This window comes from Emys orbicularis, chromosome 20, assembly GCF_028017835.1.
Source record: "Emys orbicularis isolate rEmyOrb1 chromosome 20, rEmyOrb1.hap1, whole genome shotgun sequence".
NCBI classification, from domain to species: domain Eukaryota; kingdom Metazoa; phylum Chordata; order Testudines; family Emydidae; genus Emys; species Emys orbicularis.
This window is the reverse complement of record NC_088702.1, coordinates 20,983,045-21,007,127: the sequence shown is the minus strand read 5'-3', so window position 1 is coordinate 21,007,127 and position 24,083 is coordinate 20,983,045. Positions and strand designations below refer to the sequence as shown.

General features: G+C 47.6%; 1 protein-coding gene and 1 pseudogene across 1 annotated transcript; one reads left to right on the top strand and one right to left on the bottom strand.

Annotated features, from left to right (window-relative positions):
• Nucleotides 1-319: 319 nt before the first annotated feature.
• Nucleotides 320-2,723, bottom strand: LOC135892245 (probable G-protein coupled receptor 33; annotated as a pseudogene).
• A 4,004-nt stretch (nt 2,724-6,727) lies between these two features.
• LOC135892244 (probable G-protein coupled receptor 33) lies at nt 6,728-7,777 on the top strand. The gene has a single exon (XM_065419950.1). It carries the CDS (start codon nt 6,728-6,730, stop codon nt 7,775-7,777), a length of 1,050 nt encoding a protein of 349 aa, XP_065276022.1.
• Nucleotides 7,778-24,083: the final 16,306 nt, after the last annotated feature.

Genomic DNA, 24,083 nt, shown 5'->3' with positions numbered 1-24,083 from the left:
GTCCCAGCCCAGGGCCCTAACAGTGGTGGACTGGTACACAAATAGGTCAGCGGGGAAATTCAGCCACAACACATTGGCCAGCTGTCAGTCAGCAACACAGTCAAATTATATTCAGCTCCCTGGGCAACTTCCTACACTCCCGTTCAGGGGGAGGGGTGGAAGTACCTGGGTCCCAGGGTCATTGTTTGTCCTGCCAGGATAAAACAGCTAACGGCAGCCCCAGCAACTCCTCAGTGTCTCCAGCGACTGGCAGCTCTGGCAGTCCCTCCAGGTCTGAGGCGCTAGAGCAGTTGCTAAGCAGGAGGACCTGCCTTTTATACTACTGGTTCCTGTCCTGCCCCTCTGCTTCCGGTGGGATGGGCACAGGTGTCCCGGTTCTGCCCACCAGGGGGCAGTTGTAACGGTCTCTCCAGCCATCTGGAAAGGAGGCCACATTCCGTTGCCAGAATAACTTTTCCACTGAAACCTTACATGGCATATCTTGTATGAGTCACTGAAATTTCATAATATTGGTATCCATAATATTATGAATGGTCACCCACATTCCCCACAGCATCACAGTTACTAGCTTGGTCGTTACCTCTTCACCACCCTGAAGTGTTCACAGGCAGGGGGTTTCTCTGGAGCCATTCTTTGTCCTGATGGCATGTTTTCCTTACCAGTTGCTCTTAAATTAAGCCAGAGCCTCCACACACGAAATACCCCAGTGATCGGGTCACATGGTGTTGGAAATTATTTCAGAGCCACCACAAAAAACTTATGGAAATTACGTAGTTCAAGCAACACCTGGGAATTATTATTAATTACTATTATTTATTTAAGCAGAGCCCGGAGCCCCAGTCCTGGCCCAGGACCCCGAAGTGCTAGGCACTGTACAAACACAGAGCAAAAAGTCCATGTCCCAGAGAGCCCAAAATGGATAGAGACCTGGGCTGGGACACAGGAGAGCTGGGTTTGTTCCCGGTTCTGCCACTGGAGAGACCGAAGGTTCTACTGGGTGACCAAGGGTGACCCATCTCCACAGGTCCTGCGTCTTGGCTCCATTCCAATCTCTGGTCATGTCGTAATTATTGATGGAGGCAATCCTGCCCACATCCACTACGTGTGTCTCCCAGAAAGCCAATTAGGGAGTACTGAGACCAAAAGAGGCCAGCCCCAGATCCATGAACAACTTCCCAGCCAGGGGCACGGTGCGGCGATTCTGAGACCAAATGAGATGGTGAGTGAGGGTGTAGCAGTCCAGACTGATCAGGGTAAGAAGTAAGATGAAGAAGAACATGCCCATAGAGATGCAGACATTGAGAAGCTTGCACATCGCCATGCCGAAGACCCAGTGGAAATCCAGGAGGACGTAGACGATGAAGAAGGGGATCAGCCGGGTGAAGAGGAGGTAGCAGGAGACCAGGTGGAGGAACCAGAGCGTGGTCACCATCCTCATCATCATCAGCCCCAGCACCCACAGGTACAGCCTGTTCCCCACAACACCCACCAGGAAGGTGATAAAGAGCAACACAGCAGAGGCCAGGTGAGGGGTCTTCATGGTCTCTGGGGTCTTGCAGGAATTTGCCACTGTGGTTGGTGGGAGTGCCATGATATCTTCTTCCACGGTACCCTGGGAAGAGACATTAGAGGGGTTGGAAGGGATGACAGTGGCGGCAAAAAGGGAGAGTGGAAGAGGAGAAGGGAGAAACACCAGATTGGGTTAGGAAGGTAACATTGGAGACAATCTCTCTGGGCACCCTCTGGTCCGCCAGAATATCCAGGCTGGATATTCTCAGAAAGTGGGCTATAGCTGGTGGAACTCACTGCTACAGGATAGAGCTGTGAGCAGTAGGGGAGGACAAGCAGGATGGCAGACATGGGAGGAGTGGAGAAGGGGACACTCTAGTAGATCAAATATACAGCTATGCAGAGAATACCACATATTCTGGATGACTGGCTGGCTCAGGGGAGCAGGGAATGGGCCCTGGGGCCTTTCCTCTCTAGGGTGGCCAGGTCTAATCTGGCCCCAGGGCAAGGGATCAGGCCTACTCAGTTGGGGGGGGAGGGAAGAGATTGGTGCTGTTGACTCCTAGCATGTAGGAGCTGGTGCCGGTGCAGCTCACAGTTACAAGGAAGAAAAAGCCACCCCTCCCCCACCCCATCTCTTGTGCTCATCTGCCAGTCTCAGGAACTGCTGCTACACCCTGACTCGTGAGAGCGTGCAGGGTCCTTCTCATCTTCATTGTAACACAGGAAGTCTCAAGCCACCGAGCTGCTTCTCTGCACCCAAGCCGTGCTGCCTCCTTCATAGCCGTATTAGCCTGGAGTCCTGTCTGCTCTGTAGAATGGCCTAATGGTTAAAGAATGGGGGAGCGGCTGGGAGCCAAGACTCCTGGGCTGTGAGAGGGATGTGGGGTGTTGTTGCTTACACTCTGCAAATGGGGAACCCCTCATCTGATTAACATGAAACAAAACAGAAAAATTCACCCACGTCACAGATCTCACCTACTACCTCTGTCTATTGAGTGCCCCATGTTAACCCCAGTGCTACCGGTGGCAGGGACTTTCACAGGAGAACCCCACTGATACCCAGTGGCAGGGAGTCTGACTGGTTTACCTTTACAATAGCAATGTTTTTGGTGTCTCCTAGGTGGTCTTAGCAAGGAAATTCCCCTTTAGACCCAATGCTGGGCCCTCTGCCCATTGTTTTGACTCACCTGGGCTGCGGGTGGTGGAAACATGGATCCAGCAGAGAGATTCAGACGACATGTGTTTGCCCAGCAAAGCATCTGTGTATCTGTCCCCTGCACCCCAGAGCCCTCCCCTGTGTGTTGAGTTCACTCCCCTTAACTCTGTGTTTTCTACATGCTCCACCCCCACCTGCTCTCTCAGGTTGAAAAGCTGCAAACCTAAATGGAAATGATCCTTCGGACACTGTCTTAGCAGAGAAACCACCTAAGAAACAGCCATTGCTTTAAAACTAGCTCCCACTCCCCTCCCAGAGCCGGGGCTAGAACCCAGTGGGAGGTGTAGTCATGGCCCCAAACCCCGCTCTGCTAGGCACTGTATAAAGACAGGAGAGACCTTACTGTCTAAGGAGTCAGTGTTTGATAGAGACCAAGTGCAGGTCTCAGGAGCCCGTGGTACTATTACTGGCTCTGCCACTAGCAGACTGAGTCACCTTAGCTAAATTACTTCCATGCTCCCAGCCTCAGTTTCCCCATTTGTAAAACTGGGAGACTTCTACTGACCTACTTGGCAAAGTTCTTTGAGATCTACTGAGGACAAGCACTAGAGAAGAGCTAGTAATGGCTATTATAATACACAGACTCTTCTATAATACACCACACCAAATGGATTTGAAACCATTTGGAAATCTAGAACCCCCATGAGATTTTTAGATCAACAAAGAATCTGGAACCTGTTGGCGTCTATATGGTTTAAAAACACTCTAGAATCCACTGGGGTCCTAGCACCAGTCAGGAATCTAGAACCCATGGACCCTATTGAGTGTGAACACTTTGAGAGACTTAAAACGAAGAGTCCAGAGCCAGCCAGTGATGCAGAACCCATGAGAATCAGTTAAGTTAGACTACATTGAGAGACTAGAACAAACAAGATTCTGGAGCCAGCTAGTGATTTGGAACCCTTAACAGCCATTGACTTTGAAAAAAATGGAGAGACCTAGAACACATGGGATTCTGCAGACAACAAGGAATCTGGAATCCCAAGGACACTGCTCGGTTTATAAACATTGAGATACCTGGAACCCATAGGGTTTCAGAACCATGAGGGATAAAGGAACAAGTGGGATGACAAGTTTCCAATGCTCTCTAACTTCAGGCACTCGTGACCAAACACTGGCAGCGCATTCTTGTAGAGCAGCAAGCCCTGGCAGAGATGGTAGGGCAGCCAGCAGATGAAGAATAACACCATCGCAGTCACCATGACTTTGAAAGGCTTCCCGCTCCTTGCCGACCGCTTCTTCTTAATTAGGCCAGTCAGGAAGGCAGAGGGGCCGTGAGTGGCCAGACAGGTCGGGAAAGCAGAGGTGCCATGAGGGATCAGGCCTGCCGAGAAGATGGAGGGGCCATGAGACCCTAAGAAGGAGCAGGAAGAACACAAAGGGGATTGGAGGAGACAGAAAAGGGGAAGGGAGAGACAGACAGACGTGTGCAGCCCGTGCCCTAGCAGTGAGAAACACGGCATTTCATTCTCCTCCCTGCACAAACCGATTAGGCTACAGCCACACACAGAACCCACTAGACCCCACTACCCTCAGAATTCAACCTTGGTCTGGTATACCATGCTGTTGGGTGCTGTTTTCCCAGTAGCGTTGGGTTCCCTTCAGTGGTCTCAGGGTCCCAGTTCCAAGGATGGGGCCTGTGTAACCAGCACTCTGGGGAGGACGGGTGTGACTGAGATTTATCTAGAACAGGAAGGGGCAGGATTTCACATGAGTTGCTTCACACAGGGATGTACCCACAACATGTAGATAACACAGGACCTATCACGGCTATTGACCTGCTCTAACCACTAGACCCCAACCCCCTCCCAGAGCTGGAGACAGAACCCAGGGTCCTCAATCCCAGCCGCCCCATGCACTAGCCCATTAGACCCCACTCATCTCCCAGAGGTGGGAACAGAACCCAGGCATCCGGCCTCCAGCTCCCCTGCTCTAACCCACAAGGCCCCCCACTCTTGGCTGGGAGTTGTATCATTTGTGACTCAGCCTTTGTTGTGAGCTAATATATCTGGATTATCACTAGGTCATGGTGCAGCCCCCTGTCAGGAAAGGAATTGTGAGAATTACAGGCCCTTCCTCTTCATGGGGTCCTGCCTCAATAGATGAGCTCCTGGCCAAGCATCTAGTGCATTAGAGTGGGGGCTGTGAGCCAGGGCACCTGGGTTCTATGCCAGGCTCTGGGAGGGAGTGGGGCTAGTTTCAAAGCAATGGTTGTTGCTTAGATGATTTCTCAGATAAGAGTGTCCAATGATCATTTCCGTTCATGGTTTGCAGCTTGTGGATCTCAGAGCAGGTGGGGGTGGAGCATGTAGAAGACACAGAGTAAAGGGGAGTGAACTCAACACACAGGGGAGAGCTCCGGGGTGCAGGGGACAGATACACGGATACTTTGCTGGCCAAACACACCATCTGAGGATCTCTCTGCGCCTGGTCTGTGTTTCCACCACCCACTGCCCAGGTGAGTAGAAACAATGGGCAGAGGGCTCTGTGTTGGGTCTAAAGGGGAAATTCCTTGCTAAGGCCCCCTAGAAGCCAAAGAAATTTGCTATTGTAAAGGCAAAGCAGTGGGACTCCCTGCCCCTGGGTGTCAGTGATGTTAGCTTGTGAAACTCCAGGTCACTGGGTATTAGTGGGGTTCCCGTGGGGCACTCAATAGACAGAGTTAGGAGGTGAGGTCTGTGACTGGGTGAATTTTCTCCCTTATTTCACATCAGACAAGTTGCTCCCCATTTACAAACCTCTACGCCAGCAATTCTCAACCTTTCCAGACTACTCTACCCCTTGCAGGAGTCTGATTTGTCTTGCATACCCCCAAGTTTTACTTCAGTTCAAAACTACTTGCTTACAAAATCAGATGTAAAAATATAACAGTGTCACAGCTACACTATTACTGAACAATTGCTGACTTTCTCATTTTCCCCATATAATTATAAATGAATTGGAATATAAATGTTGTACTGACATTTCAATCTATACTATATAGAGCAGTTTAAGCAACTAATTGTATGAAATTGTAGTTTGTACTGACTTTGCTAGTGCTTTTTATGTGGCCTGTTGTAAAACTAGGCTAATATCTAGATGAGTTGATGAAGCCCCAACAGACCTCTGCGTACACCAACCCCTGGCTGAGAACTTCTGCTCTAAGCCACAGGACCCCACATTCCTCCCACAAACCAGGAGTTCTGACCTCCACCTCACTCCCTGAGCTGGGAATAGAAACCAGGAGTCCTGGCTCCCAGCCTGCCCTTCTCTAACCATTAGGCCAGTCTGCAGAACACAGAGGACTCTATGCTAACAAGGCCGTGAGGGGCAAGTCCCTGATAGAGGCAATAGCCCAGAGGGCCCTGCTGCAGGGCTGGCAGCATGGCTGTGGGACAGAGAAGCAGCTCAGTGGCTTGAGGCTTCCTGTGTTACAGTGAGAGTAAGAAGGACACTGCACGTTCTCACGAGTCAGGGTGTAGCAGCAATTCCTGTGACGGCCAGATGAGTACAAGAGACAGGGTGGGGGAAGGGTGGCTTTTTCCACCTTGTAGCAGTGAGTTCCACCAGCACCAGCTCGACAGAACCGATCACCACCTCCCTGAGCCAGCGAGTCTCCGCCCTGGAGCCAGGTCAGAACCAGCACCTCCTGGTGGGGAAGGGCCCATATCCCATTCCCCATCCCTCAGAGACAGCCTGTCCTCCAGATCACAGCCACATGGTATTATCAGAATAGCTGTGTATTTGACCTACTAGACTGTCCCCATCCTCACACCTCCCACATCTACTATCCTTTTTCCCTCTGCCCATAGTTCTACCTTATAGCAGTGAGTTTACACTGGCTATAGCCCAGGTGCTGAGAATACCTAGCCTGGATATTCTGGAGGACCACAGGGTGCCCAGAGAGATCATCTCCAATGTTGTCTTCCTAACCCCCTTTATTTCTCCCTTCCTCCCCTCACCCTTTCCCCCTCCTCTGGTGTCCCTTCCAACCACTCTTCTGTCTCTCCCCAGGGCACCATGGACCAAGGCAATATGACTATTCCACCAACCACTGTGACAAATTCCAGCCAGACCCCAGCAGCTGTGAGTGCCTCTCACCTGGCTGCGGCCGCGTTGCTCTTCCCCACCTTCCTGGTGGGTGTGGTGGGAAACGGGCTGTACCTGTGGGTGCTGGGACTGAAGATGAGGAGGACAGTGACTACGCTTTCGTTCCTCCACCTGGTCTCCTGTTCTCTCCTCTTCACCCTGCTGATCCCCTTCTTCATTGTCTCTCTCCTCATGGGTTTCCACTGGGTCTTCGGCATGGCCATGTGCAAGCTCCTTAATGCCTGCATCTCTATGTGCATGTTCTCCTCCGTCTTCCTTCTCACCCTCATCAGCCTGGACCGCTACATCCTCACTCACCATCCCATCTGGTGCCGGCATCACCGCACCGTGCCCCGAGCTCAGAAGCTGGCGGTGGGTGTGTGGCTGGCCTCCTTTGCTCTCAGCACTCCCTACCTGGCTTTCCGGGACACCCAGGTGGTGGACGGGGGAAGAATCATCTGCATCAACAATTATGCTCTCTCTGGAGACTGGAACACAGCCGAGACACAGGACATGGAGAGACGGGTCCACATGGCTGTCTACATGGTCCGGTTCCTGCTGGGCTTCCTTGTGCCCTTCTGCACCATCGCTGGATGCTATGGCCTGGTGGGGCTGAAGATGAAGGAGAAGAAGTTGGCATGGGCTGGGAAGCCCTTCAAAGTCATGCTGACCGCGGTGGTTTCCTTCTTTATCGGCTGGCTGCCTTACCACCTCTATCACGGCTTGAAGCTCTACAAGAAGGAGGTGCCAGAGTCAGTGACGGGTGCCCTTTTGGTCTTTTACACCTTCACGTCCTGCTTCACTGCCTGCTTCACCCCCATTCTCTACCTCTTTGTGGGGGAAAAGTTCTGGCAGGTCTTCAGGACATCTCTTTTCACTTTGGTCAAAACGGCTTTTGTTGATGATCTCGTCAGCAGTGCCCACGAGTCTAGTGGAAGACACGGGTCAGAAGTTGAGCACACAAAACAGGAGATGGCCTGAAGTTGCCCAGATTGAGGGAGAGGTGAAAACTTACCATCCCAGTTTTTCCTAGATCCCTGATGGCTCTAAAACCTCATGGGTTCCAGGTATCTCAGTTCATAAACCTCACAGTGTCTCTGAATTCACCAGAATCCCATGTGTTCTAGGTCTCTCAATTTTTTCAACTCAATGGGCTATCAATGTTACCAGATCCCTAGCTAGCTCCAGAATCTTGTTTGTTTTAGGTCTCTCAATGTGTTCTAACCTAATTGACACTCTTGGATTCAGCATCTCTAGATGGCTCTGGAATCTCCTTTATTCTAAGCCTATCAATGTGTTCGTACTCAAAGTCCATGGGTTCTAGATTCCCGACTGGACCTAGGACATCACTGTATTCTGGAGTGTTTTCTAACCACATAGAATCCAACAGGTTCAAGAGTGTTTTCTAAAAAATTCATTGTGATTTAAAATCCATTAGGTGTAGTATATTATGGAAGAATCTGTGTATTATAATAGGAATATCTAGCTCTTCTCTAGTGCTTGTCATCAGTAGATCTCAAGGAACTTTAGCAAGGAGGTCAGTAGCAGTCTTCACATTTTAAAAAAATGTGGAAACTGAGACACAGAGTTGTGAAGTGTCTTGGCCAAGGTCACCCACTAGAACCTTCCATCTGGCCAGTAGCAGAACCGGGAACAAACCCAGCTCTCCTGTGTCCCATCCCAGGTCTCTATCCATTGCATCTCCTTAGATTGTGGGCTCTGTGTTTGAACAGTGCCTAGTACTGCACAGCCCTAGGCCAGGACTGGGGCTCCCAGCACTACCTGAAATAAAATATAATAATAATCATCATTCCCGGATGTTACTTGAACTACATATATTCTGTAAGGTTTGTGTGGCAGCTCTGAAATACTTTACAACCCCTGCATGACCCGACCACTGGGATATTTAGTATGTGGAGGCTCTGGCTTAGTGTAAGAGCAGCCAACAAGGAAAACAAGCTAGCAGAACAAAGAGCGGCTCCAGAGAAGCCACTTGGCTGTAAACACCTCTTCACCACTCTGAAGTAACATCCAAGTAACTATGAAGATCCCACCTGTCAGCTCCAGCCAAGTTACAAAATCTTGGCCAAGGCTTGGGGCTAGCAGATGATAAAGATGATAAAGACTTGAAAAGATCCTCTCTGGTGGATTCGCCATCACTCACTAATTTTAAAGCAGGATTAGATGGTATTTCTAACAGATCTGCTCTAATTCAATCAGGGACTAATTCAGGGAGGTTCTGCAGGAGGTCAGAGTAGGGTACCACCATGCTCCTTCTGGCCTTGAAATCTCTGAATTTATCCACAGGTCAGGCAGATTTTGATGGGGTGCTGCACCAGTTGTCACTTAGACCCACTGAGGTATTTGAGGAAACCAGGCCTGCGTAGGCCACCAACTCTGGGTGGAGGCGGTAGATAAGTTAGACATATGTGTTTTACTATTCTGATAAAACAAGACTGCCAACCATGACAGATACCACCTCTTGCTGATTCAAAATTCAATAGGATCTCATGGATTCTAGGAGTCCTGGCTGATTGTTACCAACTTGGGTCCCAGCTCTGTCAGTGTTTTGAATGTGATCTGATCTGATGTAGGATAGATTTCGACATCATGTTTTCCAAGCCCCTGTATGTTTCAAAAGCCAATAGGATCCTATGATTTCTAGATATTTGGCTGGTTCTTGAACCTTTGGGTTCTAGGTTTGCCAGGATTTTAAAACCCAAATAGCATCTATGTAGTCTAGAACATCCTAGTTTCCAAGCTCATATATGACAATCTAGACTACATAGAAGTAGTTTGGGTTTTAAAAAAAACTTGTCATATCTAGAGGTTGAAGAACCACTCAAATGTCTAGCACTCATGGAATACTCTTGGGTGTATATATATGTGTGTGTGTGTGTGTGTGTGTGTGTGTGTGTGTGTGTGTGTGTGTGTGTGTGTGTGTGTGTGTGTGTGTGTGTGTGTGTACACAAAATAAACACACACACACAAATAGTATCACGAGTTCTAGATATTTCGTGAGTTCTTAAACTTCTTCAGTTCTAGTTGTGACAATGTCTTGAAACCCAATCAGATCTGACATGATCTAGTATTTCAACGACTTCAAGCACCTATATGTTTGAAAAAACAATAGGACCCTGTGAATTCTATATATCTGGCTATTTCTAGAAACTCCTGGGTTACTAATCATTCGGTTTATAAAAAAAAAAAAAAAAAAAAAAAAACCCACTATGGAACCTCGAACCTTTTACAAACAAGACCCCTCAGAGTGGCATCTCTAAAATTGAGAACATTCTCTGCTTTGCGGGCAAAGTGCATGGAAGCATGTACTGACTTGAGACACCTTCCAACAGGCCTGATGTTCACAAAGGGTTCAGCTTCTTCTTCTGGAAAAATCAGCCCTCTTCAGGGGTGTTCATCTGGAAAACCCTCCAAAAATAGAAGCATGACAAATAATCAAGTATTTTGGAAAATTAAGCCTGAAAATCTGTAGCGCATGGAGCAAGCAACCCAGACCCTCAGCCAGTGTAAGTCAGTGTAGCTCTGTTGACTTCACTTCAGAGTTCTTGGGTTCCTCACCTGCCTCTGGGAGGGAATTGGGGTCTAGGAGGGTAGAGTGGGGGGAGCTGGGTGCCAGGACTCCTGGGTTCAATCCCCAGCTCTGGGAGGGGAGTGGTCTCTAACAGTTAGAGCAAATTTAGTGACAACAAAACATTTAGTGAATTAGTGTCAAATTTGCCAAATTGTTTCACCCAACCACCAAAAGTTTGACATTTTCAATATAAAATTCTTCATTTTTTCCCCCCGAAGTGGCTTTGTCTTGAAATGCTTTTATTTAATTTGTATTTAAAATGTGTAAAATCCAAGCTCACAGAACAAACCATTTTGTTCCAACTGAAACAATCCCCCTCCCCTTTTCATTTGCCAAAAAAAAAAATTTCTTCATTTGGGGTCATCTCCAAATAAGTCGCCTCCTCCCGATTTTTCTGAACAACCAGAGACCCGAAGAATTAATTATTGGCACAGGACTTACATGCCATCTGTGGTCCCAATTCAGCCCCATTGTGGCTGAAGACACCGGATCAAAGCTGATAATAGGGACGAGAACTTAAACGTCTCCATGTTTAGATCAAAAGAGCTGTGACTGTGTCTCTAAGCCCCCATTGTCAGCTCAACATGTATGTTACTCACCCTCAATTTTACAGTGGAAGCTGTACCTCGCAGAGGTGTGAGCTGCTATTAAACACAGGTGCAAACAACTTGAGGAATGGACTCACTTTTGCAGTATGGCCGCACTGGCCCTCGGTCCTGTTGCGTAGCTGATCTCGGGGGCTGTTCGGGCTTGATGTTTCCTGAAATTTGGCCTCTTTGCTTTTTCCCCCTCACTCTGCCCCAAGAACATTATAAGCATCTGAAAATGTTCAATCAGTACCTGCGGGGGGGAGGGAGAGCCTGTACCACTGGGCATCAAATGACCCCAAATTTGCATCACAAACCCCACCCCTGCCTCTGTTGCTCAGTGCCACTTTTCAAGGCAGTTGACCTAGGCACAGGAGCGTTGGTGCAATTTGTGAATATTAACAGCAGCTCATCTTCAGGGGGCTGCATCTCCTGATGTCCCTGATCAAACAACCGCCCTTTGCTCCAGCAGACTCCAGCAGAGCCCCTGCGGCTTGGTGCCACTTTCCAAGTCAATGTAAGTCTGCAACTGGTTTTCAGATCAGTGTGAAAAAATTAGGAGCTGCTCCTTTTCATGCAGCTTTAACTGAGGGCCCTGGATCACAACCCTCTGAACCTGCCCCACTCACTCTGCCCCCAGCCTTGCTCAGAGTCTGCCAATTTCAAGCCAAGGCAAGCGGGCGAGTGGATTTCAGAGCACTTTGATTCATCAGTTCTGACAGGAAAAGGTTTTGCCGCAGACCTGGCTGCAGGAGCGCCCTTACCTGATCTGCTGTGGGAGTCCCAGACCTTGGGCAGTTTTTACCTTGGGGGGGGGAGGGGAGAGGTTCTCTTTGTTCTCTCTTTGTTGGGTTCCCTCTCTGGACAGAGAGAGAGACCAAGCAGTTAAAACATCTTCTGAAAAGATACCTGAAATGATACAATTTCTGTAATTTTAGATGTAAGTAAAGGCAAGGAAACGTGTTAGATTATCTTTTGTTTTAGCTTGTGAATTTTCCCTATGCTAAGAGGGAGTTTTATTCCTGTTTTTTTTTGTATATTTGAAGCTGAGCCTAGAGGAGAATCCTCTGTGTTTTAAATCTTTTTATTTACCCTGTAAAGTTATCTTCCATCCTGATTTTGCAGGTGTGATTCTTTTACTTTTTTTAAATAAAATTCTTTTAAAGAAACTGATTGATTTTCAGTGTCCTAAAAACCCAGGGGTTTTGTCTGTGCTCACTTCGTAACCAATCAGTTAGTATATTATTCTCAAGCCTCCCAAGGAAAGGGGGTGAAGGGGTTTGGGGGAATATTTTGGGGAAACAGGGACTCCAAGTGGCCCTTTTCCTGGATTTTTGTCTAAATCACTTGGTGCTGGCAGCAATACCATCCAAGGACAAGGAAAGGATTTGTGCCTGTAACAGGGTGCTGGCCTAAGAGGCACTGAACCAGCCCCTGTTAGCTCAGAACCTGCTAGCATAGCTCCCATAAAGGGGAACTGACTTGAGCTGGCAGGGTGTGGCTCATTAAAGGAGCCTGAGAGCAATCACCTGTGAGCCTGCTGAGAGGAAGGCCTATAAAGTTAGCAGGAAGGGAGGAACAGGAAAGTGAGGACCTGTTGCTCCCAGCTAGCGGTAAGAGCAAGCTGTTCCCTAAGGGGCTACCTGACTGATATTTAACTGTATATACGTGGTGGTGGGAAAATATAGGGAAATAAAAGGGCATTGGTGTGTGAAAGAGTGGTCTCCAGTGAATTTGTACGCAAGCAACAAAGCGCTCGTCTACAGTGCCTTAGGGAACTTTTAAGCTACGTTGGTAGAAATAAGCTTAGGGGGTCTTTCATGTGGGTCCCCAGATCTGTATCCCAGAGTTCAGAGTGGGGAGGGAACCCTGACAATATATATGCACATACACACACATTTAAAAACCCAATAGTACCTTACGTGTTCTAGACATTTTAGAGGTTCTTGAACCTCTTGGGTCCGAGGTCTGACAAAGTTTTTTAAAACCCAAACTGGTCCTCTGTGTTCTTGGATGTTGTAGATAAATCTCTGCATAAAGCATCTTCGTATAACTATCATTTTCATAGGACTTTGTATTATGCCTCTTCATATAACCTTGTATTAAGTCTTTCCATATATAACATCTATTTTCATAGAACTTTGTATCAAGTCCTTTGATATAGGAACTTTGTATCAAATCCTTATATAGAAACTTTTTATTGAGCCTTGTTATAATGTTATAGCCCATAGGGATAATTAAGGTAGAAGAAAAATGTCTTTTCGCTAGGAGTAGAATAAGATCTCCCCCCTTTTAATCAATTGCCCTGTTGAATGAATGAGGTGTGAATGAGTAAGGCGTGGAAGGCAAGCACATCTAGACAGCTGCAACAGTTGGAGAGGGGATGGAAGCCAGACCCAAGAACAATAAAACTTGTCAGATGGGCTCATTAAAAAAAGATCAGACATATTGACGGCCTTGGGAGTTAGAAGCGAGCACCTTCTTTTGAAAAACACCCTCTTTGAAAATAAATGTGGCAGCATTAAGACTACACCCAGAAGGAAGCGCCACAGAAGACCAACTGACACAGACACAGATTTTGCATCTAGTATAGATTTGCATGAGAGGGGAGCTGCTATAAATGTGAGGTGTCTTGCAGAGGATCTCGGGTCTCATCTTGTCAACACCGGAGCATCGATCCAAATCGACAGAAGCTCGGATCCACCCCTCTCGCATCTAACTCACTTGGCCAATGAAGTTAAGGGGAGCAACTAGTTGGTAACAACAACAAGACTGAGTGTGCTTGTGTGTGTGTGTGTGTGTGCGTGCGTGTGTGTGCACATACACACACACGAGTGTAAAATATCATATGCATATGATAGTGTTGATTGATACATGTATTCCCAATAAACGTGATGCTCTGCCTTATCCCCCCGAAAAGATTCTGTGCAGTACTTTAAGTAAAACAATGTCATATAGGAGGTCGGAAACTAGACTACATAGGACCTCTCTGGATTTTAAAACTTTGATAGACCTAGAACCCAAGAGGTTGAAGAACCAGCCAAATATCTAGAATGCATAGGAACTTTTTGTCTTTTGAAACATACAGGGGCTTGGAAAACATGATCATAGACGATTAGGGTTGGAAGAGACCTCAGGCCCAAAACTGGATGCAATACTCAAGATGTGGCCTCACCAGTGCCGAATAGAGGGGAATAATCACTTCCTTGATCTGCTGGCAGTACTCCTACTAATGCAGCCCAATATGCTGTTAGCCTTCTGGGCAACAAGGACATACTGTTGACTCATATCCAGCATCTTGCCCACTGTAATCCCCAGGTTCCTTTCTTCAGAACTGCCACTTAGCCAGTTGGTCCCCAGTCTGGAGCGGTGCATGGTCCTTTTCAAAGTGCAGGACTCTGCACTTGTCCTTGCTGAACCTCATCAGATTTCTTTTAGCCCAATCCTCCAATTTGTCTCGGTCACTTTGAAACCTATCCCTACTCTCTGGCATATCTACCTCTCCGCACAGCTTAGTGTCATCCGCAAACTTGCTGAGGGTGTAATCCATCCCATAATCCAGATCATTAATGAAGATTGAGGAAAGTGATTATTCCCCTCTATTCGGCACTGGTGAGGCCACATCTGGAGTATTGCATCCAGTTTTGGGCCCCCCACTACAGAAAAGATGTCGACAAGTTGGAGAGAGTCCAGGGAGGGCAACAAAAATGACTAGGGGGCTGGGGCACATGACTTATGAGGAGAGGCTGAGGGAACTGGGCTTATTTAGTCTGCAGAAGAGAAGAGTGAGGGGGGATTTGATAGCAGCTTTCAACTACCTGAAGGGGGTTCCAAAGAGGATGGAGCTCGGCTGTTCTCAGTGGTGGCAGTTGACAGAACAAGGAGTAATGGTCTCAGGTTGCAGTGGGGGAGGTTTAGGTTGGATATTAGGAAATACTATTTCACTAGGAGGGTGGTGAAGCACTGGAATGGGTTCCCTAGGGAGGTGATGGAATCGCCTTCCTTAGAGGTTTTTAAGGCCCGGCTTGACAAAGCCCTGGCTGGGATGATTTAGTTGGTGTTGGTCCTGCCTTGAGCAGAGGGTTGGACTAGATGACCTCCTGAGGTCTCGTCCAGTCCTAATCTTCTAGGATTCTTTTGTATCTAAAAACTAAAGGTTTTATTATAAACTAAAAGAAAGAGAAGAGAGTTGTTAAATGGTGAAATCACATAAGTATAGTAACTCCTCACTTAATGTTGTAGTTATGTTCCTGAAATATGAGACTTTAAGCAAAATGTTGTTAAACTAATCCAATTTCCCCATAAGAATTAATGTAAATGAGGGGGTTAGGTTCCAGGGAAATTTTTTTTCACCAGACAAAAGACTGTGTGTACACACACAGTATAAGTTTTAAACAAACAATTTAATACTGGAACACAGTGATGATGATTGTGAAGCTTGGTTGAGGTGGAGGAGTCAGAGGGTGGGATATTTCCCTTCCTGCTAAATGATGAACTAGCAATTGGCTGAGCCCTCAAGGGTTAACTCTCACTCTGCAAGGCAGCAGGAATGGAGGGAGATATGCGCATTTCCCCTTTAAGTACACTGCCTTGTTAATTAGATCAGCTTGCTGAGACCGCAGCTGCTGCAAGCTCCCTCCGTCCTGAGCCCTGGTGTGTCCCCCCTGCTCTATGGAAGATGGGGTAAGTGGGGAGCAGGGGGGAGGGGGATCCCCTGACATCCTAGCAGCGAGCAGCGGCCCCCAGGAGCCGGCCAACAGGGCTGCTAACAGGGGAGTTTCAGTGGGAGTTGGAAGGGGGAGGTGGAAGGGGAGGCAGGAGGGCACGGTGGTCGGTGTGCTCTGTGTCCCCAGAGGCTGCAGGCAGAGACCATAGCAGCCATGAGCCAGGCAGCAGGGGACACAATGCAGATGAAAGCATGTAGCAGCTGCGGTATGTACATAGTCCTAGCAGGGGCACCTGATCAGAGGTATGTCTGTATGAAATGCCGCCTAATTGCCCTGTTAGAGGAAAAGGTCTGAGGGTTGGAGATGCAGGTAGAGACCCTGGTAGAGTTTAGAAGGGGGTTCGAGCAGCTAATGGAGCAAAGGCAAGGTGTGGCTGAAGGGGAATGCTCAGGGGTGCAGATGGAAGCGGGGGCTATGGTCTGTGAGGGGGGAATGTCGGGGGGAGAACAAGAGCAGTGGAAGCATGTGACCGTGAGAAGCAGGCCAAGGAAAAGAAGGGCTAGTGAGGGGGAAATAGAACTCAGGAACAGGTTTGGGTGTTTGGCTAACGAGGAGGGGACACAGCAGGTGGTAACTGATGGTGGGAGGCAGAGGAAGAAAAGAAGGGCAGCTAGTCCAATAGACAGGGGGGAGGAGTTGATGGAAACAGCATCAATACTCGGCCCCAGGAGGATAGAGGATGGCAATAGGGGGACTGTAAGGGAAAATAGAGACAGACAGGAGTTACGGCCGCAGGGAACAGGGGATAGATTGGTAGATTGCGCTGCCCCCAGGCAAAGGCAGGTTTATGTGATTGGGGACTCCTTACTGAGGAGGTTAGACAGGCCTGTGACCAGGGCGGACCCAGAAAACAGAAGGGTGTGCTGTCTGCCGGGCGCTAAGATACGGGATGTGGACCTGCAGTTGAAAAGGATCCTAAAAGGAGCAGGTAAGAACCCCTTGATCGTCCTTCACGTAGGAACGAATGACACGGCTAGGTTCTCGCTAGAGAGAATCAAGGGAGATTATGCCAGGCTGGGGAAGACGCTTAAGGAAGTCGAGGCTCAGATTATCTTCAGTGGGATTCTGCCTGTTCCTAGAGAAGGACAGCAAACGGCTGACAGAATTGTGAGGATAAATAGCTGGCTAAGGGAGTGGTGCTATAAGGAGGGCTTTGGGATGTATGGCCACTGGGAGGCTTTCGGGGACAGACAGCTGTTCTCACGGGATGGACTTCATCTGAGTAGGGAAGGAAATAGACTTCTGGGAGGGAGGCTGGCTCATCTCATCAAAAGGGCTTTAAACTAGGAAATTGGGGGAGACGGTTGGGAGATGTCCAGTTAATCTCCACGCCAGATTCCAACTCTGAAAAAGAGGGCGAAGAGATAAGCACAGATATAGGTAGGGGTAGGGAATTGGACATGAGAAGGAGGGGGCAGTTGGACAGTACGGGGTCCATACCAAATTGCATAACTAATGGGAGAAAGGATAGACAGCATACGGTAAGATGTTTATACACAAATGCGAGAAGCCTAGGTAACAAAATGGAGGAATTGGAGCTCCTGGTCCAAGAAATGAAACCTGATATCGTAGGAATAACCGAAACGTGGTGGAACTGTAGTCATGACTGGAGTACAGGTATGGAAGGGTATGTGCTGTTTAGGAATGACCGGAAAAAAGGTAAAGGTGGGGGTGTGGCATTGTATGTCAATAATGAGCTAAAATGTAAAGAAATAATAAGTGATGGAATGGATAAGACGGAGTCTGTCTGGGCAATAATTACACTGCACAAAAGAACTACTAGAGCCTCCCCTGAGATACTGCTTGGGGTGTGCTATAGACCGCCGGGATCTAGCCTGGATGCGGACAGAGAACTATTTAATGTTTTTAAGGAAGTAAAAAATAATAAGAGCTGTGTAATCATGGGGGACTTTAACTTCCCAGACATAGATTGGGGAACAAATGCTAGTAACAATAATAGGGCTCAGATGTTCCTAGACGTGCTAGCAGATGAATTCCTTCATCAAGTAGTAGCTGAACCGATGAGGGGGGATGCCATTTTAGATTTGGTGCTGGTGAGCAGTGAGGACCTCGTTGAGGAAATGGTTGTAGGGGACAACCTTGGCTCGAGTGACCATGAGCTAATTCGGTTTAAACTAAATGGAAGGATTAACACAAATAAAACTCTGACTAAGGTTTACGATTTCAAAAAGGCCAACTTTAATAAATTAAGGCAACTACTTAGGGAAGTGGATTGGGCTAACATACTTAGAGAGCTAAAGGCAGATGAGGCCTGGGATTATTTCAAGCTGAAGTTGCACGAGCTGTCCGAGGCCTGTATCCCGAGAAAGGGGAAACGGTTATTGGGCAGGAGAATTAGACCTAGCTGGATGAGCGGGCGTCTCAAAGGGGCGATTAAGAAAAAACAGAAAGCGTACAAAGAATGGAAGAGGGGAGAGATCGGCAAGGAAACCTACCTTATTGAGGTCAGAGCATGTAGGGATGCGGTGAGAAAGGCCAAAAGCCGTGTAGAGTTGGACCTCACGAGGGGAATTAAATCCAATAGTAAGAGGTTTTATAGCCATATAAATAGGAAGAAAACAAAGAAAGAGGAAGTGGGACCGCTGAAGCATGTAGATGGAGTGGAGATTAAGGATAATCTAGGCATGGCACAATATCTAAATGAATATTTTGCGTCGGTCTTTAATAAGGCTAATGAAGGGCTTAGGAATAGAGGGAGCAGGACAGAGGGGAATAAAGGAGGGGCGATTGACATTACAGTATCAGAGGTGGAAGCCAAACTTGACCAGCTAAATGGGACTAAATCGGGCGGACCGGATGATCTTCATCCTAGAATATTGAAGGAGCTGGCGCGAGAAATTGCAAGCCCCTTAGCGATAATTTTTAATGAATCTGTAAACTCGGGGGTGGTACCGTTGGACTGGAAAATAGCTAATGTGGTTCCTATTTTCAAGAAGGGGAAAAAAAGTGACCCGGGTAACTACAGGCCTGTTAGTTTAACTTCTGTAGTATGCAAGGTCTTGGAAAAAATTTTGAAGGAGAAAGTAGTTAAGGACCTTGAGGTGAATGGCAATTGGGACAAATTACAACATGGGTTTACGAAAGGCAGATCGTGCCAAACCAACCTGATCTCCTTCTTTGAGAAAGTAACAAACCTTCTAGATAAAGGAAATGCGGTGGATCTAATTTACCTCGATTTTAGTAAAGCGTTTGATACTGTGCCGCACGAGGAATTATTGGTTAAATTAGAAAAGATGGGGATCGATATGAAAATCCAGAGGTGGATAAAGAACTGGTTAAAGGGGAGACTGCAGCGGGTAGTACTGAAAGGTGAACTGTCGGGTTGGAGGGAGGTCACCAGTGGGGTTCCTCAAGGTTCGGTTTTGGGTCCTATTTTATTTAATCTATTCATTACTGACCTCGGAACCGAATGTAGGAGTGGGCTGATAAAGTTTGCGGATGACACAAAGTTGGGAGGTATTGCCAATTCGGAGAAGGATCGGGATATTCTGCAGGGAGACTTGGATGACCTTGTAAATTGGAGTAACAATAACAGGATGAGATTTAATAGTGAGAAGTGTAAAGTGATGCATTTAGGGATGACTAACAAGAATTTTAGTTATAAGTTAGGGACGCATAGGTTGGAAGTGACGGAGGAGGAGAAGGACCTCGGAGTCCTGGTTGATCGCAGGATGACTATGAGTCGGCAATGTGACGTGGCTGTGAAAAACGCTAATGCGATCTTGGGATGCGTTAGGCGAGGTATTTCTAGTAGGGACAGGGAGGTGCTGCTTCCGTTATACAAGGCGCTGGTGAGACCTCATTTGGAGTACTGTGTGCAGTTCTGGTCTCCCATGTTTAAAAAGGATGAACTCAAACTGGAACGGGTACAGAGAAGGGCCACTAGGATGATCTGAGGAATGGAAAACCTGTCGTATGAAAGGAGACTCGAGGAGCTCGGTTTGTTTAGCCTAACCAAAAGAAGGCTGAGGGGGGATATGATTGCTCTCTTTAAATATATCAAAGGGATTAATACCAAGGAGGGAGAGGAATTATTTCAGCTCAGTAGTAATGTGGACACGAGAACGAATGGATATAAACTGGCCGTGGGGAAGTTTAGGCTTGAAATTAGACGAAGGTTTCTAACCGTCAGAGGGGTGAAATTTTGGAACAGCCTTCCGAGGGAAACGGTGGGGGCAAAAGACCTCTCTGGCTTCAAGATTAGGCTTGATAAGTTTATGGAGGGAATGGTTTGATGGGATAACGTGATTTTAGTCAAGTAGGCATTAACGTGCCATCGCGGGTAAAATGAGGGTCCGGCTGTAGAATCTTGCCTGTATGCTCGGGGTTCTACTGATCGCCATATTTGGGGTCGGGAAGGAATTTTCCTCCAGGGTAGATTGGCAGAGGCCCTGGAGGTTTTTCGCCTTCCTCCGCAGCATAGGGCAGGGGTCACAGGCTGGAGGATTCTGTTGTGGGTGGGTCAGCTTTTGTGGCCTGCATCATGCGGGAGGTCAGACTAGATGACCATATTGGTCCCTTCTGACCTTAAAGTCTATGAGTCTATGAGTCTATTAGCACCCCTCTTCCTTCTCTCCCCCCCACAGGAAGCAGGAGTTTCAGGGGGCAGCTCCAAGGCAGAGGGCAGGAGCAGCACATGGCAGTGGGGGGGAGGGACACAGCTGAACTGGAGGCAGCTGCTGCACAGGGAACTTAGGGCAGCGGAGAGCTGATGAGGGAGTTGATAGGGGGCTGCCGGTCCACCCTGGTTCCAAGCCCCCACCAGCTAGCTGCAACGGGCTGCTCTTCCTGCAAGCAGTGGACAAAGCAGGCTGCTGCCAAACGACGTTAGAAGGGAGCATTGCACAACTTTAAACGAGCATGTTCCCTAATTGATCAGCAACATAACTACGAAAGAACCTTAACTGGGATGACTTTAAGTGAGGAGTTACTGTACATATGATTTCTGAGTCCATAGTTCAGGTGCCTAGCAGCACTGGTGAGTTTGCTGGCTTGTAAAGTTCTTCTGGAACACACCCAAAGCTTGGATGGGTCTGTCAGTCCTTTGTTCAAAGCTTCAGTTTGTAGAGAAGTTGCTCCAGAGCTAAGAAGCAGGATTGAAGACAAAATGGAGAAGACGCAGCTGCCTTTTTATATGTTTGCAATGTGGCTTGTACATCTTCTGTCCCAAACAAAAGCTCCCACCATATGGGCATGGAAAAGCACTTGGAGTCCCCTGTGCACAGGCATCTCCCTACATCTCCTGCTGACTCATAGGTATAGCCCCTGGCTTCTCTCAATGGGCTCATTGTACAGCTGATTCCCCTGGATGGGCCATCCAACAGGCTGGATAGTGCAGATGCCAAAGTGTCTGGGGGTGTCACCCAGATACACAGCACAAGTTGGAGATATCAATATACCGCACATTTATAACTCACGATACAAAGATGATACATACATATAAATCAACTTATCATACTTAGCAAATTATAACTAAGATGGTTGTGGCTGTTCCTCCTCTGTGTGGGAAGGAGGCCATGCCCCCTCTCTGCAACACTGGTGGAAGGGCACAGTTCAGGGGGATTTGGCACTGGAGTCTCCGTCACTCGGCGGTGTAGAGTAGTAATTAGTTAGGGGCCCAAGCCCTCTGACAGGGCAGGACAGCAAACAACTAGAAAGCTCTGGCCTGCAATCAATGTAAAGCAGCAGTGTCTATAAGCCCAGGCCCTCAGGCAGGGCAAAGCAGGGCAGAAAACAGGGGGCTCTGGCCTGCAGTCAGGACAGAGCAGTAATGAGTCCATAAGACCAGAACCTCAGGCAGGGCGGGGCACCAAACAATCAGGGGTCCTGGCTCTGGTGGACCGCCAACAAATGCAGGACTTTTGCCCAGAGTGGAAGCCTGCCACCCCTGGGTGAGGTTGCACGGGGTAGGGGGACCTGGGCTCACGCAACTCCACCAGGTCCCAGCCCAGGGCCCTAACAGTGGTACACCAATAGGTCATCAGGGAAATCCTGAGGCAACACACTGGCCAGCTGTCAGTCAGCAACACAGCCAAATTAAAGAGAAAAGGAGTACTTGTGGCACCTTAGAGACTAACAAATTTATTTGCGCATAAGCTTTCATGGGCTACATCCCACTTCATCGGATGCATAGAATGGAACGTGTGTGTGTGTGTGTGTGTGTGCGCACACACACACACACACACACAGATAAGATGCCATACCAACTCTAAGAGGCTAATTAAATAAGATGACCTATTATCAGTAGGAAAAAACTTTTGTAGTGATAATCATGATGGTCAATTACAGACAGTTGTTAAGAGGTGTAAGGATAGTTATCATAAGGAAATAGATTCAAGTAGTGTAATGACTCAGCCATTCCCAGTCTCTATTCAAGCTGAGTCATTGGCTGAGTCATTACACTACTTGAATCTATTTACTTATGATAACTACCTTACTCCTCTTGCCAACTGTCTGTAATTGACCATCTTGATTATCACTACAAAAGTTTTTTTCCTACTCATAATAGGTCATCTTAATTAATTAGCCTCTTAGAGTTGGTATGGCATCATGTGTGTGTGTGTGTGTGTGTGTGTATATATATACACACACACACTCTTACTATATGTTCCATTCTATGCATCCGATGAAGTGGGCTGTAGCCCATGAAAGCTTATGCTCAGATAACTTTGTTAGTCTCTAAGGTGCCACAAGCTCTCCTGTTCTTTTTACAGATACAGACTAACACGGCTGCTACTCTGAAAACAGCCAAATTATATTAATCTCCCCAGGCAACTTCCTGCACTCTCGTTCAGGGGGAGGGGTGGAAATACCTGGGTCCTAGGGTCGTTGTTCTTTCCGCCAGGATAAAACAGCTAATGACAGCCCCAGCAACTGTTCAGTGTCTCCAGCAATTGGCAGCTCTGGCGGTCCCTCCAGGTCTGAGGGGCTAGAGCGGTTGCTGTTGGGTCCAAGCTCCGGCACCATGTGGGAGACATCCTTCCCCTCCAGCAGCTCCTCTCCAACTGAGTTGGAGGACCTGCCTTTTATACTTCTGTTTCCTGTCCCGCCCCTCTGCTTCCGGTGGGATGGGCATGGGTATCCTGGTTCTGCCCACCAGGGGGCAGTTGTGACTGTCCCTCCGGCCATCTGGAAAGGAGGCCACACTCCATTGCTACAATAACTTTTCCACTGAAACCTTACATGGCATATCTCATATGATTCACTGCAATTTCGTAATATTGGTATCCATAATATTATGAATGGTCACCCACATTCCCTACAGCATCACAGTTACTAGTTTGGATGTTACCTCTTCACCACTCTGAAGTGTTCTCAGGCAGTTGGTTTCTCTGAAGTCATTCTTTGTCCTGCCAGCTTGTTTTCCTTACCAGCAGCTCTTAAATTAAGGCAGAGCCTCCCCACACTAACTATCCCAGTGATCGGGTCACATGGTGTTGGCAATTATTTCACAGCCGCCACAAAAGACTTATGGAAACTACGTAGTTCAAGCAACATGTGGGAATTATTATTAATTAATATTATTTATTTCAGCAGTGCTGGGAGCCAAGTCCTGGCCCAGGACCCCACTGTGCTAGGCACTGTACAAACACAGACCAGAAAGACAGTCCATGTCCCAGAAAGCCCACAATGGATAGAGACCTGGGCTGGCATGCAGGGGAACTGGGTTTGTTCCCGGTACTGCCACTGGACGGACCAAAGGTTCTAATGGGTTACCTTGGCTAAATGACTTCCCCACCCTGTGCCTCAGTTTCCCCATTTGTAAAAACTGAAGACTCCTACAGACCTCCTTGTTAAAGTTCTTTAAGATGTACTGATGATAAGCACTAGAGAAGACACAGATATCGCAATTATAATACACAGACTTTTCTATAATATACTATACCTAATCGATTTTAACCATTTGGAAATCTAGAACCACGATTAAACTTTTAGCAAACAATCTGAAACCTGTTGGATTCTATGTAGTTTGAAAACATTCTAGAATCCAGTGATGTTCTAGATCCAGTCGGGAATCTAGAACCCATGGACTTTGTGTTTAAACACATTGAGAGGCTTACAATCAATGAAATTCCACAGCCAGCTAGTGATGCAGAATCCAAGAGAGTCAATTAAGTTAGAACACAGTCAGAGACCTAAAACAAAGAAGATTCTGGAGCTGGCTACTGATCTGCTGCCATTGATGACCCATTGAATTTGAAAAAATTGAGAAACTTAGAATGCATGGGAATCTAGAACACAGGGACCCCGCAGGGTATATAAACATTGACATAGCTGGAACACGTCAGCTTTGAGAAACTTTGGGGATGCAGGAAAAACTGGGATGGAAAGTTTTCAACTCTCCTTAAGTCTGGCCACCT

Coding starts and splice junctions, on each gene's coding strand:
- LOC135892244 (XM_065419950.1), top strand. CDS start 6,728: ATGGACCAAGGCAATATGACTATTCCACCAACCACTGTGACAAATTCC.